Below are 16676 nucleotides of genomic sequence, written 5' to 3'. Positions count from 1 at the left end.
GGCATGATTTCTAAGCATTGTTTATTTTAAGACGATTATGCAAGTGTAGGGAGTCCTATAGACATGGTATCTAGAAGGCAGTTGATTATTGTTTTAACCTATGACCGTTTGTCTAATGTTAGATAAAAATGCAGAAGTGCAGGACACCTATAGTCATGATTTCTATATGTAGAAGTGCAGAAACTTATAGGCAGGATTTCTACATGATGTGCATAAGTGCAGAAACTATAAGCAGGATTTCTATATGACGTGCATGAGTGCAGAAAACTTATAGGCAGGATTTCTACATGATGTCCGTGAGTGCAGAAAACTTATAGGCAGGATTTCTACATGATATGCGTAAGTGCAGAGCTTGTAAAAAGTAATGCCTATGAGCATGTTGTCTACCCTTTGCATACATAAATGACCCTCCCCTTTTCACTAGAACCCCATAAGTTATTACAACATATTACAGACTGGAATGAATTAAGAAAATTAAAGTTACATTAGAAATTAAGCTACAACCAAGTAGCCTAATTCAGACTCAAGGTCTAACAATATGAGATGAACCAACTTCTAGAATCTGGTTTCCAAAGCCTTTCTCCTATTTGGGATGTATGAAAGTTCCCAAAAGTCTCAAAGGGCTCCGGGCAATGCTTACATCTCAAACACATTGCAGAATTAAGAGCATAGTGTAGTGTGGAAATGCCACCCCTCAGAAGTCCAAGTTCAGAGGGAACTCAAGGTCCCAAAGCAAGGCTCATAAGAGAGGGGCAGAACTTAGAATCTAAGAGAGAGTGCAAGTGCATAGAGGGGGAATTAGGGAGAGCCATGGCAGGCTGGTGGCCATGCCCAACAATTTGGAGTGCTGGCACACCCCTGGACAGCCTGTTAGCCAAATTTTGAGAGTTGGGATCCATTGAGGATCAGGTTCAGACCTAAGAAGCAATTTGGATGTTGTTAGGCCATGAACCTTAACTCAAACACATAGAAGGGAGTGGGGGTATAGGGAATTCACAACAAACATGTACAACAAATGCAAAGAGAGAGTAGCATATTCAGTACAGAACGTGAACAACAATGTAGACAGCAGTGTAGCAACTGTAAAGTAAACACATAGGGATGGTGCTAAAATCAAAATTAAGACATACCAGTTTTAGTGAAACAAATAAGTGAAAGTTGAAGACTTGTAAACCAGATTGCAAGCAAACAGTACAAAAGATCTCAGAAGAGAGTAGCGTATTGAAAGAGAATTGTAATTGAGAGGGGTGTGTGTGTGTAAAGTATTGCATTCGAAGTGCTGAACTGAAGTTTCAAAGTGTCTAAGTGCAGAAGGGTCATGCCCCTTTTATAGTGCAGAAAACAAGTAAGAAAAGGTAAGGGAATAGTTTGCAATCAATCACACAAAATGTCCCTTCAGTTAAGGGATTCTGATTTCAAACGGGTAGAAGACAATTAAGGAAAGAATTGGATTAAAATTTTTTCCAAAGTAACACAAGAAGGGTAAATACATAGGGTTTATTTAAGGCAAAGGTCCAATGGTACACGGTTTGTGAAAAAATAAGGAAAGGGAATCAACCAAACAGCTAGTAAAAAATCGAAATTACAGGCTTTGTTCAAATGAACCATGTCGGGAAAAGGTAAAGAAGATTCAATTAGAGAAAATCAGTAACAATCAATCAAACCCTATTAAATTGAATTCGGAATCAATCAATAGTTGGAAAACCCCTTTTGAAAGAAGAATTTCTCATATATAAAGCACACAAGTATGTGAATCAAGAAGGAACTGTCATGTTACTTAGAAAAGAGTCTAACATAGAAAGGTTCAGAATCATAAGCAAAGGGATACAAGTTCAGCTTGTAGACTCATAATGAGTCTGAGAGTCCAGGGTCCCAAAGTAGAACCCTAACTCAAACACAAAATCAAACTTGCCAAAGAAAACCCTAAATCCTAGGGCTTCCACTTGAATCAGACACAGAGTTGAGAAGGCAAGCCATTGAAACAGACTTAGAGGTCTCTTTCAGAGACTCATGATAACCAACGTACATGATAGCAGGTATGAAGCAACAGAGTGAAAAAAGTTGACTTAAAGAGCATAAAGAACATGTTTAAGAAAAGTCGGAACTTAAGCAAGTTTAGGAGAGGAGAAGGGTGATATAAGCTTAAGAAACAGTAGTAATACATGCTTAGAACTCCAACAAGAGTCCAGTAAAACAAACAAAGTTAAAGAACTCACCAAGAAACGCATACAATAAGAGAATGTTGGAAAATATAGCAAAGAACATGTAGAAAAACATAACAAATATTAACATGCGAGCCTACTCTAGAGGCACAATAGAGTACAAAGGTACAGAAGAGTCATGTATAGAATAAAGAAAGGCAGAAAAACAATACATGCTTGGTAAAACATAGTATAGGCAAACACACATGAAGAAAAGAAAAAGGAAGAATCAGAAAGACGTTTTAATATCCTTTCAAAAACCCTAAATCGGAGACAAACGATTTTGAAAAGAAAATTTAGGGAAAACACTTCAAAAATTAAGTATAGCACAGATACAACATAGATCTAAGAAAACAAACAGAGAAAACCTTGAATAGCTTAGGGTTTCGGCGAATCCCTAGAAATGAGAAAGGATTGGAAGAGCGTCTGATCTTGAGTCGGATGAGTTAGAATCAGGCTCCTAATGCTTTGGGTACACCGGAACAGGCCGGAGAAGCCATAGAACTTATAGATCTGAGAAGGCCTGAAGGAGAACCATCGAGGCCAGACTTCAAAGCTTCGAACACCCAAGGTTTAATGATGGAGGGGGTGAGTACATGCCATCCATGGCCTGAGAAGCCATGGATTCCAGTGGAAACATGGTAGAATAAGGTGGGAGATGACTAGGGTATCAGAGAGATTGAGAGTGTTTCGAGAGACGAAGGGTATCAGGGAGGCGGGTCAGGTGAGAATGAGGGAGATTAGGGTAGTCGTTTAGGTTTAATTATGGAAGGGTAAATAATGGTCGTTCATCTGAATGATCAACGGCCTAGATTTAACAAGGTAGGTGGGAAACCGGGTAGGGTCATTTGAATCAGGTTATGGGTTGGGTCGAATAAAAAATGGGCCAGTCCGGTTGGGGTTAGGATTGGGTCAATTAAAGGTTAAAATTGAAATGTAAAATAGGCTGTAATTGAAATGAAATGAGGCTAAATGTTAAATAGCTAGTTTTCCCTTTTATTTTATAAAAAAATAGTAAAAATGATTTTAAAGAAAATTAAAAGTACTGAGCCAATTAATAATATATAAATATCAATTTAAAAATACTGGAACTAATTTTGCAATTATAAAATGCTATTAATCTTAAAATAGGCTAGAATTGCAATTATGCAATTTAGTCTTTTAAATACCAAATAAATTTGTAAAAATATACAAAAAAATGATCTTAACTATATTTTGGTATAAATATGGGAATAAAATAAATTATTCACCAAAATTGATGATTTTGGGAATACATATGGATTTTGTACTGCTAAAATGGATAGTAAATAGATTTTTAAAATATTTAAAAATTAGAAAAAAATACCAAAACTCTTGGGCATGCTTATTTATGCATGTACATGATATTTTGAAAGTATTTTGTATATAAAAATACATAGATAAAAAATTGGGTATCAATAGTCCTGACAACTTAAAACTATATCTCATTATCCATGAGGGTCCTGAAATCTTGAAATTAAATTCCATTATACAGGAGGGTCTTGAAAATTTTAAATTAAATCCCAATATCCAGGAGGGTCCTGAAAATTTTAAATTAAATCCCATTATCCGGGAGGGTCCTGAAAACTTACGGTTTAAACTATTTGGTGCACACTTTCCTCACGGAGGGTTCCTCCAGAACATGAAATTTCCTACCTCTGTTTCAATCAAAGAAAAATCTTATCAGTTGAAAATGCGTGGTTAGTTTGCAACATTCTTGCTGAAGGTGGCATTTCCACTGCCACGCTTTGTTCCAATTAGCTGCCTTGGGATAGCAAAGAATTGGTTGACCTTCAGATCGAACCTCAACCACAGAACCTTGAGTGACCCGAGTGCCCCACACTCATCCTGATGTTTTACATTTCTGTACTTCCATTTTTAACCTTTGTATTTCCTCAAAGTCCACGAAACCACTTGAACTCCCCTTAACACCTTGTTTCTCATTTTGAATCATGTCATTTCTAGTATGCTTTGGCCGCACTTTTCTTTGTGTAATTGAAGTTGGTAGTAAGCTTTGAGACCCTTTCTTACTTGCTTAACAAGGCCAATATTGAAAAAGACTTAGAAAAGTAGATCCAAAAGAAACGAAGCAAATGACCTCGAGAAATAAAGACAAAGAGGAAATTTTAGGCAGAGATGGCTATTTGAGGAAGAGTGGAAAAAAGACTTATCTGAGTGAAGCAGCTGGCTCCAATGATCATGACATGCATTTCAAATTAATCAACCCAGACCGTTCACCTAATACTATTTCATTTTGTGCCCCATCTTCATACTTCGAAACCGAGATTTCCCATAATCCAATCTCAACAGAGTCACGAACCTCATTCGGCTTGTAGTGCCCTGACGGGTTTTCACCAACAAAGCTCTCTCATTTGTTCATTTCTTGAATCAGTGTCGCCTTACAGTGCTCGCGAGGGTTTTCACTAATAAGACTCTCTCATTTTAGCTTTCTCTCAGCTTTTCGTTGCCTTGCAGTGCCCGTAAAGGTTTTCACCAATAAGACTCTCTTATTTATTCATTTTTCCTTATCTAGAACTGAGTGTTTCCCATGATGTGAATTAGACCTCTATCTCGCTTGACTTGGCATCCTTCAAATATTGATCGGAAGGTCTTTCTTTGGACCGTAATGTAGGCTTTTGGATAGGGTTAGAAAGAAAAGGTGTCATGTAGGCTCAAAACATCTTTTAAAAATGAAAGGTTCAGAGTTACAGCTTTTGGAATCAGATCTTTTACATAATCACAACTTTTGCCCCAGTTTCTTTGAGTCTGGGGAATTTCGAATTTTTATTTTGATGGGACCGAACTGTGAGGCTGCCTACGTATCCTTAAAAGGAATCAGGTCGAACGTAGTTCAAGGCATAGGAATTGGTATGTTTTTGTTACTTTTCTACTTTTTTCTTTATCTTTTTTTTTCTTTTCTTTTCTTTCTTTTTCTTTACTATTTTTTCATTTTTCTCTTCTCTTTTTCCTCTTTTCTCTCTTTTTTATTTATATATTTGTATCTGTATTTCTAAACTCTGCTTCTGATTCCAAAAGATGGGTGTGAAAGAAAATAAATAATGCTCAAAAGAGGTAACAAAGGATAAAGTGTTTAGATAGTAGAATAAAATGCTTTCATCATTCCAATCTTCAAAACATGTCAAGTACAAACAACACAATTAGACAAACCAAAGAAATCATACATAATATCTTTTGACTGTATCAGAATTGATAGCCATATCTTTACATTTGCCTTCTATATCTGTTAAATACAAAGCACCATTGGACAACACTCTTTTGACTGACCAAATTTGGGGCAAACTTGTCATTCTCTTTTGATACAATTGACCATGACATACTGCCGCCAGTCTTTTCTCATCAATCAGACTTAACTGCTCCAAATGGGTTTTGACCCACTAAGCATCATCAATTTCAGCTTCAACAACAATTCGAAAAGATGGAATTTAAACTTTCGCGGGTATATCTGTTTCAGTACCATATACCAACAAATAAGGAGTTGCACCTACTGAAGTGTGAATAGTAGTGTGGTAACCCAACAAAGCAAAAGGCAATTTTTTATGCCATTGCCTAGAACCTTGCACCATTCTTTGAAGTATCTTCTTTATGCTCGTGTTAGTCGCCTCAACAGCTCCATTTGCCTTGGGGCGATACGGAAAGGAATTTCGATGCATAATCTTGAAATGTTAGCATACTTCTTTCATCAAATGACTGTTAAGGTTAGCACCATTATCTGTGATGATTACCTTGGGGATTCCGAACCGGCAACTGAGGTTTGAATGAACAAAATCGACCACTGCCTTCTTGGTCACAGATTTGAAAGTCATAGCTTCAACCCACTTAGTGAAATAGTTGATAGCCACCAGAATAAAATTGTTCCCATTTGATGTCGCTGGTTCAATTGGTCCAACAACATCCATGCCCCAAGTGATAAAGGGCCAAGGTGCGGACATTGTATGAAACTCGGATGGCGGAGAATGAATCAAATCACTGTGTACCTAGCGTTGATGACACTTGCGCACAAAGCTGATGCAATCTTGTTCCATGGTGAGCCAATAATACCCTGCTCGAAGAATCTTCTTTGCCAAAACATACCCACTCATATGCGATCTCCGGCATGCACTTCGATCATGATGGTCGTAGATTGTATAGCATCTATGCATCTTAGCAGTCCAAGATCTGGAGTTCTCTTGTACAAAACTTCCCTGCTCAAGAAAAATCCACTAGCCAAACGTCGAATTGTTCTCTTTTGATCACCGGTGGCCTGTACTGGATACACTCCTATCTTGATGTATTGTTGGATATCATGGAACCACGGTTCACCATCAAATTCCTCCTCAACTACATTACAGTAGGCATGTTGATCACGTACTTGGATATGTAGAGGTTCAACATAAGCATTATTTGAATGGTGTAACATTGACTCCAAGGTATCCAAGGCATCGACAACCTCGTTATGGATCCTAGGTATACGCCTGAATTCTACTAATCTGAACCGTTAACAAATATCATGCAAATATTGCCGATATGGTATGAGCTATAAATCTCGAGTCTCCCATTATCCCTGAATCTGGTGCACCAACAGATCCGAATCTACCAAGACCAAGACTTCATGTACTCCCATATCTATAGCTAACCTCAAACCCAGAATGCATGCCTCGTGCTCATCCATGTTATTGGTACAATAGAAACGCAACTGGGCTATAACAGGGTAGAGGTGCCCTATTTTAGAAATTAGCACAGCCCATAGCCCGACACCTTTCATGTTAGCAACTCCATCAAAGAAAATTTTCCAACATGGCTTTTCATCTTGCTCCACCTTGTCAATATGCATCACCTCTTCATTAGGAAAATAAGTACTCAATGGATCATATTCTTCATCCACCGGGTTCTCGACCAAGTGATCGGCCAATGCTTGGGCTTTCATCGCGGTTCGAGACACATAGATGATGTCAAACTATATGAGCAAAATCTGCAACTTTTCAAGTCTTCCTGTGGGCATAGGTTCCTGAAAGATATACTTTAAAGGATCTAGGAGAGAAATGAGGTAAGTAGTGTAGGACGACAAATAATGCTTCAACTTTTGTGTCATCCAAGTCAGGGCGCAATATGTCCTTTCAAGGGGAGTATACTTAACCTCATAGGATGCAAACTTCTTGTTGAGATAATAGATGGTTTTCTCCTTCTTGCCAGTGGAGTCATGTTGACCTAACACACAACCAAATGAATTATCCAGGACTGTCAAAAAGAGAATTAAAGGTCTCCTAGGTTCCGACGGGACCAACACAAGTGGGTTTGACAGGTACCCCTTGATCTTATCAAATGCCTCCTGGCACTCATCAGTTCATCTGACCGCAACATCCTTCGTCATAAACTTAAATATAGGCTCACAAGTTGTCATGAGCTGAGCGATAAACCTGCTGATGTAGTTTAAACGCCCGAGAAAACTCATCACCTCAGTCTTATTCCTTGGCGGTGGCAATTCATGGATATCTTTGATCTTTGACGGATCTAACTCAATGCCTCATCGACTGACTATGAACCCCAACAGTTTCCCAAATGAAACACCAAATGCACACTTTGTATGGTTGATCTTAAGATTGTACATGCAGAGCCTCTGGAAAAAATTCCTCAAGTCTCCGACATGGTCGGACTGCTGCTTCGACTTTATGAACATATAATCTACATAAACCTCAATCTCCTTGTGTATCATGTCATTAAACACAATAGTCATTGCCCTCATGTAAGTTTCCCCAGCGTTTTTCAAATTAAATGGCATTACCCGGTAGCAATATGTTCCCCATAGTGTGATGAACGTTGTCTTTTTTGCATCTTCCTCATCCATCAGGATCTGGTGGTACCCCACATAGTAATCCACAAAAGACTCGATCTCATGCCATTCATAGTTGTCAATCAAAATGTGGATATTTGGCAAGGTGAAGTTCTCCTTTGGACTTACTTTGTTGAGATCGCGGTAATCAATGCACACCCTAGTCTTACCATCCTTCTTTGGTACTGGCACAACACTAGCTAACCAAGTGGGGTATCGCATGACTCGAATGACCTTTGTATCCAACTATTTTATGATTTCTTCCTTGATCTTCACACTCGTGTCAGTATGGAACTTCCTTAACTTCTGCTTGACGGGAGAGAATGCTGGATTAGTTGGCAATTTGTGAACTACCAAGTCAGTACTCAAACCTGGCATGTCGTCATATGACCATTCAAAAATATCTTTATATTCAAACAGTGCTTTGATTATTTCTTCCTTGATTTGTGGTTACAAGTGTACACTTATCTTGGTTTCCCTGATATTATTTGGATCTCCTAAATTGATTGCTTCAGTTTCATTCAAATTAGGCTTGAGTTTCTCTTCAAAATGATTTATTTCTTTACAAATTTCCTCAAATGCCGCTTCTTCGTCATATTCTATTTCATCATCACACTCTATATCTTAGATTATTATTTCAGAGTTACATTGGCTTTTAAGGCTTTCATTGAAACCAGCATAAAAAAATAGTACAAAGAAAGACAAAAATGACACTATTAGGAGTAATGGAAAAAGGGAAATTGCATTTCATTGAAAATAATGATAAAAGGGTTTGTACATCAAAACAAGCAGAAAATAAAAATTTGGATTACAACCCTGGAATAATCCAGATAACAGAAAGGAAAACAAAGCAAACTACCAAAACTTCTTCCGAGTAGGGAGAGAAGTAGCATTCCAATTGTTAAGTTTCACTTTTGGCCCAATAAACTGCACGTCTACTTTGTTGGAACCTTCCCCAATTTGTACCATGTTCACCTCATCAAATAGACTCTAGAACTTTTTAATCAACTCTTCCTCAAAGTCAACCACAGGCTTTGGAACTACTAACGCTGGATGCTTCACGACCCTTGACTCCGAATCCCTAATTTTCTACCATAAAAGAGCATTAATTAAGGTTAAAAATTAATGGGTGTTGATGAAAATGGAAGAAAACGAGCTAAAGTATACTAACCTATGAAATGGGGATGAAATTCCTCTTCAAAATCGCCTCTAGGCCGAGCTCTAATGTGAAGATGGTGAAAAATAAAAAAAATCCCGTCTTTGGGAGATTTAAGTCACTGGGTGTCAGGCCTTCTTCGCGATCGCGAAGTGCAGCGGCCCAAGTAGCTTTCGCGTTTGTGAGGGACGCAACGCATTTGCGATGGCCTGTCCCCCCTGGCCTTCGCGTTTGCGAGCCTGGGCTCGCATTCGCATAGAGGTACTTACCAACTCCCCCCAAAATCCCACAAACCTTCGCGTTCGCGAGAGGGTGGTCGTGTTCATGAAGGGTAAGCCCCACAATGCTTCGCTTTCGCGATCGATTCCCTATGTTCGCGTAGAAGTATACAACCCCAGCCCCAAGTTGCCTTTCGTGAGAGTGGCTTCGCGATCGCGAAGTGCAATGCACAAGATATTAGAATCCCTGAAACCAGCAATTGCCTAAGTCCAAAAATCCCTATGTAGCCTATCTGAAACTCACACGAGCCCCTCGGGCTCTAAACCAAATATGCACACAAGTGTAATAACATCATAAAAACTTGCTCATGAGATCAAAATACTAAAGTAACACCTAGAACTATGAATCGGACATCAAAATGAATGATATCTTTAAAGATAGTCAAGAACATACAAATTTACAACCGGGCGTCTGAATAAATAGTAAAATGAACCTATATTAAGTCCTGGAATCGAAATCCAAACCAGGTAGCAACAAAGTCAAACTACGGTCAAACTTAGGAATTCTTTAGGCCTTCAAATTTCTAGTTTTCAACCAATCATGTTAAATCAAGTTAGGAACTTCCAAATTCGATTTGACGAAAAACCCGGAGAGGCGTGGGATAGGATTAGAGAGCGACCATGCCTTATTTTCAACTTTTTAGCCTTCTTCGCATCAACCCTTGTGAGCTTGAACCCCAGACCAAATGTACCCAGATTTTCACGTAGAGACACTGGTTGCATGATACCTTGCAAACATGCACCCAGACCCTTGACCAGCACAAAACCGTTCTTTCACATTTCATTTGCTACCATGACGGTCGCGGCAGCTAGCTTTGGACCTGGAATATATTCCCCTTCTGAAACCTTCTCAACTGACACTATTTCGAAGAATTGGTAAACCCAAGGCCTCTTATCATCTTCAACCTCAATAAATGGGACAAATGTGTTATTGTAAGCACATAAGTTCTCGTCACCATGCACAACAATTTCATGTATGTCCCACTCAAACTTTACCATCTGGTGTAAAGAAGAAGGGACTACTTTGGCAACATGTATCCAGGGCCTACCCAACAACAAATTGTAAGAGACGGCCACATTTAGTACCTGGAACTCCATGATGAATTCAACTGGTCCTATTGTTAGTTCAAGCATGATATTGCCAACAAAGTCCTTTCCCTTCCATCAAAACCTCGGACACATATATTGTTCTTGTGGATCCTCTTAGCATCAATTTTCAACTTGTGCAGAGTGGAGAGAGGAAAAATGTTTGCATTGAAACTATTGTCATCTAGCAACCTTGTGACCACAGAATCTTCGCATTTCACTGTGAGATAGAGAGCCCGATTATGTATTGTACCCTCCAAAGGCAACTCATCATCTGATAAGGTGATCCTGTTCGCCTCGAATATCTTGTCGGTAATGTTCTCCAAATGGTTCACTGTGATCTTATCAAGGACATGAGCTTCATTCAGAATATTCATGAGGGCCCGGCGATGCACATCTGAATGTATCAACAATGATAGAAGAGAAATCTGAGCGGGGGTCTTTCACTAGTGTTCCGCTATGGAGTAATCCTACACCTTCATTTTTCTCAAAAATTCTTCTGCCTCCTCTTCAGTGACTGGTTTCTTCACTAGAATTGGACTATCTTTGAGTGGCATAGCTTTCCTTAATTCCTCTAGGGCAAAGAATCTCCACGAACGAGTCAAACCTTGGGTTTCATTAACTTCCTCTTCCACCTCTTTCCCTTTATAAGTTACTATCACTCACTTGTAATTCCATTGAACAGCCTTGGTGTCATCTATCTGCAGCTGGGTCACAGGTTTAATAATAATAGGGGCAATGCAAGCCCCTTCCACGATAATGATAGGCTTACTTGCTACCCCCGGTACGACCACTTTCGTCTTTCCTAGCTTTGTTTCAACATCATATGGGAACCCCTTCGCGACTACCACATGCGGCTTATCATTCGGCATGCTTGGCTGTCTATCAGCCCTTTAGCCATCGAAGATGTTGCCTTTGTAAATATTGGAGTTTTGGCTGGCTTACTTTCACTAGCACAAATCATCATAACAGACTTTGAAGGCTTCTTGGGCTCCCCATCCTTATGCATTATCTCAATCATGTGCATTTTGGCATGGGCTGGCAATGGAATTTGATTGATATTCGGCAATTCTGGGCTTTGGACCACAATTTGGTTTGAATCAATAAGATCTTGGATGGCGCTCTACAAATGCTAACACTTTTCTATGTTGTGCCCCGAGGCATCAGAACAGTATGCACATCTGAGGGAATAGTCCAGGTTTTTCGTAGGGGGATTTGGTAACTTCAACTCAATCGGCCTTAGAATTTCCAATTGCCTCAACCTCTCAAATAGACTGGCATAAAACTCTCCAAGCGGAGTGAAAGTTTGTTTCCGCTGCTGTCTTTCCATTTTGTACTCCAGCTTGGGTCGAAAAATGGGACCAGTAGGGTTTCGGTATGTTTGTGAAGGTGGGTAAGGGTTTTGTGGAGCTTGGGCACACCATGGTGGGTAAGGAGGGGGTTGAGCATATGGCTTTGCGTGATGGACATGGTATTGGGGTGGCCTGACTGAATACTGAGGTTCTGGTGGTGGGAAGTAGTGTTAGGTTGGATTATATGGAGTTTGAGTGGAGGTTTGAGGCTGGGGTCGAAGCTGAGTGTAATGGTGAGGTGAGCCTCTTGGTCCATGTCACGATCCTGAGATGACCATAGCAACATCTTCTTTTTTTTTTTTCCCTAACACACCCCCGGTGCCATTCTGGATTGTTTGTGTATTTGCTTTGATGGCAGAGTAACTCATGATCTTGGTTGATTTGAGTCCTTCCTCTACCATTCCTCCCATTTTTACCACTTCATTTAAAGACTTACCTATGGCCGAGATTAGATGACTAAAGTAAATAGGCTCCAAGACCTGAAGAAAGTACACTACCATTTCATCTTCCTCCATTGGAGGGTTGACTCGTGCTACCTGTTCTCTCCAACGGAAACCATACTCCCTGAAACTCTTATTAGGCTTTTTCTCTATCTTAGACAAAGACAGGTGATCTGGGATAATCTCTACATTGTACTAGAAATGCAGAGCGAAAGCCTGGGCCAGATCTTCCCAAGTGTACTACCTACTGTTGTCTTGGTGGGTGTACCACTCCAACGCTGCACCACTCAGACTTTGGCTAAAATATGCCATCATTAGTTCATCTTTCCCACCAGCTCCCCTCATTTTGGTGGAAAATCCTCTCAAGTGGGCCACAGGGTCTCCATGCCCGTCATACAAGTCAAACTTGGGCATTTTGAATCCGACAGGTAGCTGGACATTAGGAAACAAGCACAGATCCTTATAAGCCACACTCACTTAGCCTCCTAATCCTTACATATTTCTCAATGACTAATCCAAGCTCTTTACCTTCCTAAATATCTCATCTTGCTCCATGTTTTTGGGTGGCTTCTCAGTTTCGACAGGAAATTCGAAGTGGGGAATGTAGGAGTAGTGATCTGGGACTTTGAAGGTGGGCTCTAGGGAATAGCACTAGTTATCTTGGGCTTGGAACACCGGCTCACTGGAAGATCAATGGAGTGTAACTGGTGGAGGCGGTACGAAGACTGGGGCAGCTGGCGGAACGGTGCCATGATAGTGGTGGTAAGGGGTGAAGCTCGGTGCGTGTTGTGGGGATAGATCGACAATGGGGGCTCTTGAGATTGAGCTAGTGGTGGGACGAAAGTAGGGTTGGTGGGGTATGATGAGGGAGGATGCCCTTTCATCCATGCCTCATACATTTTGGCCATTTGGTGCTTCAACTTATGTAACTCCTCTTTCAAACCAGGCTCAGATTCCCCCTCCTCTCTTGGCGGGTCAATAACACTCACATCCAATTCTTTGCCAGCCATGATCGCCTTGTGTTTAGACTTGGTATTGTACGGGTGGCTTTCCAGAATGCCGAACAAACTAACCACCTTCCTGGGCTAAATGACAACAACAAACTTGTTAGTGTTTAAGATTTTAACAGATAGGCAACCACACATTTGGGATGCAATGGACCTGAACAATTAAAGGTTTCTACTATGTATTTGAACGGTTGCATGTCCTTAACCAACTCTTTTCACTTTGCACTTCCTCTTTTCTCTCTTTTTTTCCTTTTTTTCACTACTGCCATTTTCAGTCACTATTGATTTTCCCACTCGGTTCTTGTCGCCCCCCTTTTTTGCTCTCGCTTTTGTTTTGCCATTCTTTCTTTCCACTCAGTTTCTTTTTCTTTTTATTTTCTTTTTCATTTTATCGTTATGATCGAATCCTATAGGGATTGCCTACGTATTAAGACGCCACATGAATTAGATCATTACGTAGTTCAGGAGATAAATGTGAAATAAAAGAAAGACATATTTTTAGGTTTTCAAATTTTCATTAAATTAAAACATTCTGATTTTCCTCTATTACAATGACTCCGTCCTACAGACTTAAGCATTTACAAAAAACAAAACAAGATTCAAAGTGGACTAACATACTCTAAAAGAAACTGCAATACAAACTCAAAAAATAAAATCAAGAATACATAAGTGCCTCCAATATTGGTTCAGGGGCCCTGGGACATCAGTCGATCTCTCCACGGGCCTACGAGCCATATCTTCTTGGAGGCAATATAGGTCGTCCATTATATGACGGACAAATATCATAACTGCATTGAAGAACATGGACCTGGTCATGTCCTCGCATTCATTGCACTTCATCATAATATAGTCAGCAATTCTTCTAATCCTCTCCCTGATGACACCCTTCTCTTGTATTCGACATCCAATTTGTTGAGATCTGGCCTCCAAAATTTGTGTGGCCATATGATTTTGCTCTTGCAATTGTTGTAGGTCCTCTTCTAGTTGCAACATCAAGGCATAACAGTGTTCTCTTTCTGCTTTGAAGTTCTTTGCTTGCTTGGTCATTTCTCTCTCAAGGTTATCGGTCTTTTTCTCCAGGCCCATGATTCCTTTGTCGTATTTTTCCTTCAACTATTGAGTGAAACTTTCCCGTTCCTCCGCATTCTTAGCCAACTTTTCCTGGGCCTTTGAAAGTTCACCCTCAGTATTTTCCAAATCATCCCCATACTCACATACTTTCCGCCTAAGGCTGTTTATAAGTTTCTCATCTTTTCCACTTCTGGCAGGGTTCTTAGCTGCTATTTTCATCTTCTGGATTTGGACTCGGAGGGCTTCATTTTCTTGGGCTAACCTTTTCTTTTCACCCTCATCCGCAGTGGCTTGCAAACCATTATCAAATCTAAGATCTCTAATTTGCCCTTCCAACTAGCTTATGATGGCCATATATTCATTTTCTTTGGTCAGCCAATCCCATTGGTCTTGTGACGCTTCAACAAATTCTTGAAGGTGAGGTCTTTTGGCTGGTCTTCCAAACTCAACACTCCTTTTATACCTATCAAGGTAATCGGACAAGACATCACCCTTAGATAAATCACGCACTCGGGTGTTCGCCGCCAAGTATTGGCACTCACTCCAGATCTAGCGAACCACTGCTTCATGAAATTGGCCATTAGAGTGGATCATGACTACATGAATGCTAAGGTCTTCTTCCTTGGGGATTATTTGGCACCTTCCTAGCTGTCTCAAAACCCAGTACGAGGCATAGGGTTGGATACTTCTGAGACCCATCAGAAGGAAGTGAGGACCGGTGGTGGGCATGTATACAATCTCATTAACAGGAAGCCAACCCAACATCTATTCTATTTGGTCTGCAGTTATGGAACGAAGATGGGATATCCAATCTCTGACCCCTTCTATCATCTCGAACCCACTGACCCTTGTACTGAACTCTTCTATGCAACTTTTCCCTATAGATCTGTAATTCATGCACCTAGGACGATGACACAGATGCTCAATCATCCATATTTGTAGTAACAAATTGCACCCATCAAAAAAATCTACTCCGGCTTTGCAAGCTATGAGAGCTCGGAACATTTCAGATACTATCATAGGTGCGAGGGTGCTCTTGGCATTGGTAATTAAAATATTGACGACTTCGGATACTAGTAGATCAATATTCCCGTCTTTCCTGGGAAACACTAGAAGACCTAAGAATGCCACCATGAAAACGAAGCATCTATGCTCTTCCCATTTTGGTCGGTTCCCTTTACTACATATTCTGCTTTCCGGGTTTTCAAATCCTCCTATATGTCTGTACCGCTGATATATGAAGTGTAGAGTAGAAAACCCACCCGCCAAATTTGCATACTAGACCTGTTTGCTTATTTTTAGCAAATTCAGAAACTTGTGAGGGGTGACAGCCCTTGGAGCGGCCAGGTATTTATGTCTTAGACCCTCGGCACTCCCAGCATAACTCGCTATCTCCTGTAACGTAGGTGTGAGTTCGAAGTCCGAGAAATGCATAACGTTGTGAGCTGGATCCCAAAATGTCACCAGTGCTTTTATTATGTCACCCCTAGGCCTGATTTTTAGTAATTCGGTGAGCGCCCCCAAGTAATGGTTGACCATGTCTCGTCCTTGCCCACCCAAATCTTTCCACCACATGTGTAGTTCCAACGGAATCTTAGTCATATCTTCATTGGTAAATTTTAACTCGTGCTCATTCTACACATTTAGATTAGGGTGATTGATTTAAAACAAAGTGAGTTTTTATTCAAAAGCTAATAAAAAAAGAAAGGTTCACTTTGCAAAAATTCAAATAAATCAAGGCTACTTTTGCAAATACGGCCCTTTAGCACTTCAAAAGGGAAGATTTTAGGGTTGTGTTTGCTAGGTCGCCCAAAACTGTCAAAGAAACCGTCGATGGCTATTCTTGCAAAAACAGTCTTCCGGCGTCCCGTTGGGACACTTGGCTATTTAGACAAAACGGCATCACCCACTTTATTTACGACAAAAATGACGACACTTCACATTTTTTGTTTTCAAAATTTTCAAAAGCGGGGCTAGACTCGATGAGGGTTGCCTACGTATCCCACATCCAGTGAGAATCAAACTCGCGTAGTTCAGCCAGTTTTGATGCGACGAGGAAAACATAAACCAGTTTGGCTACCAGATTTTGATAAACGAATGAAATTCTCTCTCATACCCGAACTTGGTTTTCTTTTGAATTTTCTTACCTAATCTAAAAGCAAATCAACATGTAATCCAAAACAAATAAATGTACAGATAGCACGTCAAAATGCATCAGGTTGGTCTTTTTATTTTCGGGT

The 16676-nt window shown here is 40.2% G+C and overlaps 1 protein-coding gene across 1 annotated transcript; it reads right to left on the bottom strand.

The window, feature by feature from the left end:
• Nucleotides 1-5662: 5662 nt before the first annotated feature.
• LOC138885565 (uncharacterized) lies at nucleotides 5663-6136 on the bottom strand. Its single transcript, XM_070166525.1, has 2 exons — nucleotides 5963-6136; nucleotides 5663-5893 (listed from the first exon to the last, which is right to left on the bottom strand). The coding sequence occupies exons 1-2, from the start codon at nucleotides 6134-6136 to the stop codon at nucleotides 5663-5665; spliced, it is 405 nt and encodes a 134-aa protein (XP_070022626.1).
• Nucleotides 6137-16676: the final 10540 nt, after the last annotated feature.

Source organism: Nicotiana sylvestris, chromosome 2 (assembly GCF_000393655.2).
Source record: "Nicotiana sylvestris chromosome 2, ASM39365v2, whole genome shotgun sequence".
Taxonomy (NCBI): domain Eukaryota; kingdom Viridiplantae; phylum Streptophyta; class Magnoliopsida; order Solanales; family Solanaceae; genus Nicotiana; species Nicotiana sylvestris.
Note: the sequence above shows the minus strand (reverse complement) of the source record. Positions and strands in the feature narration are given on the sequence as shown.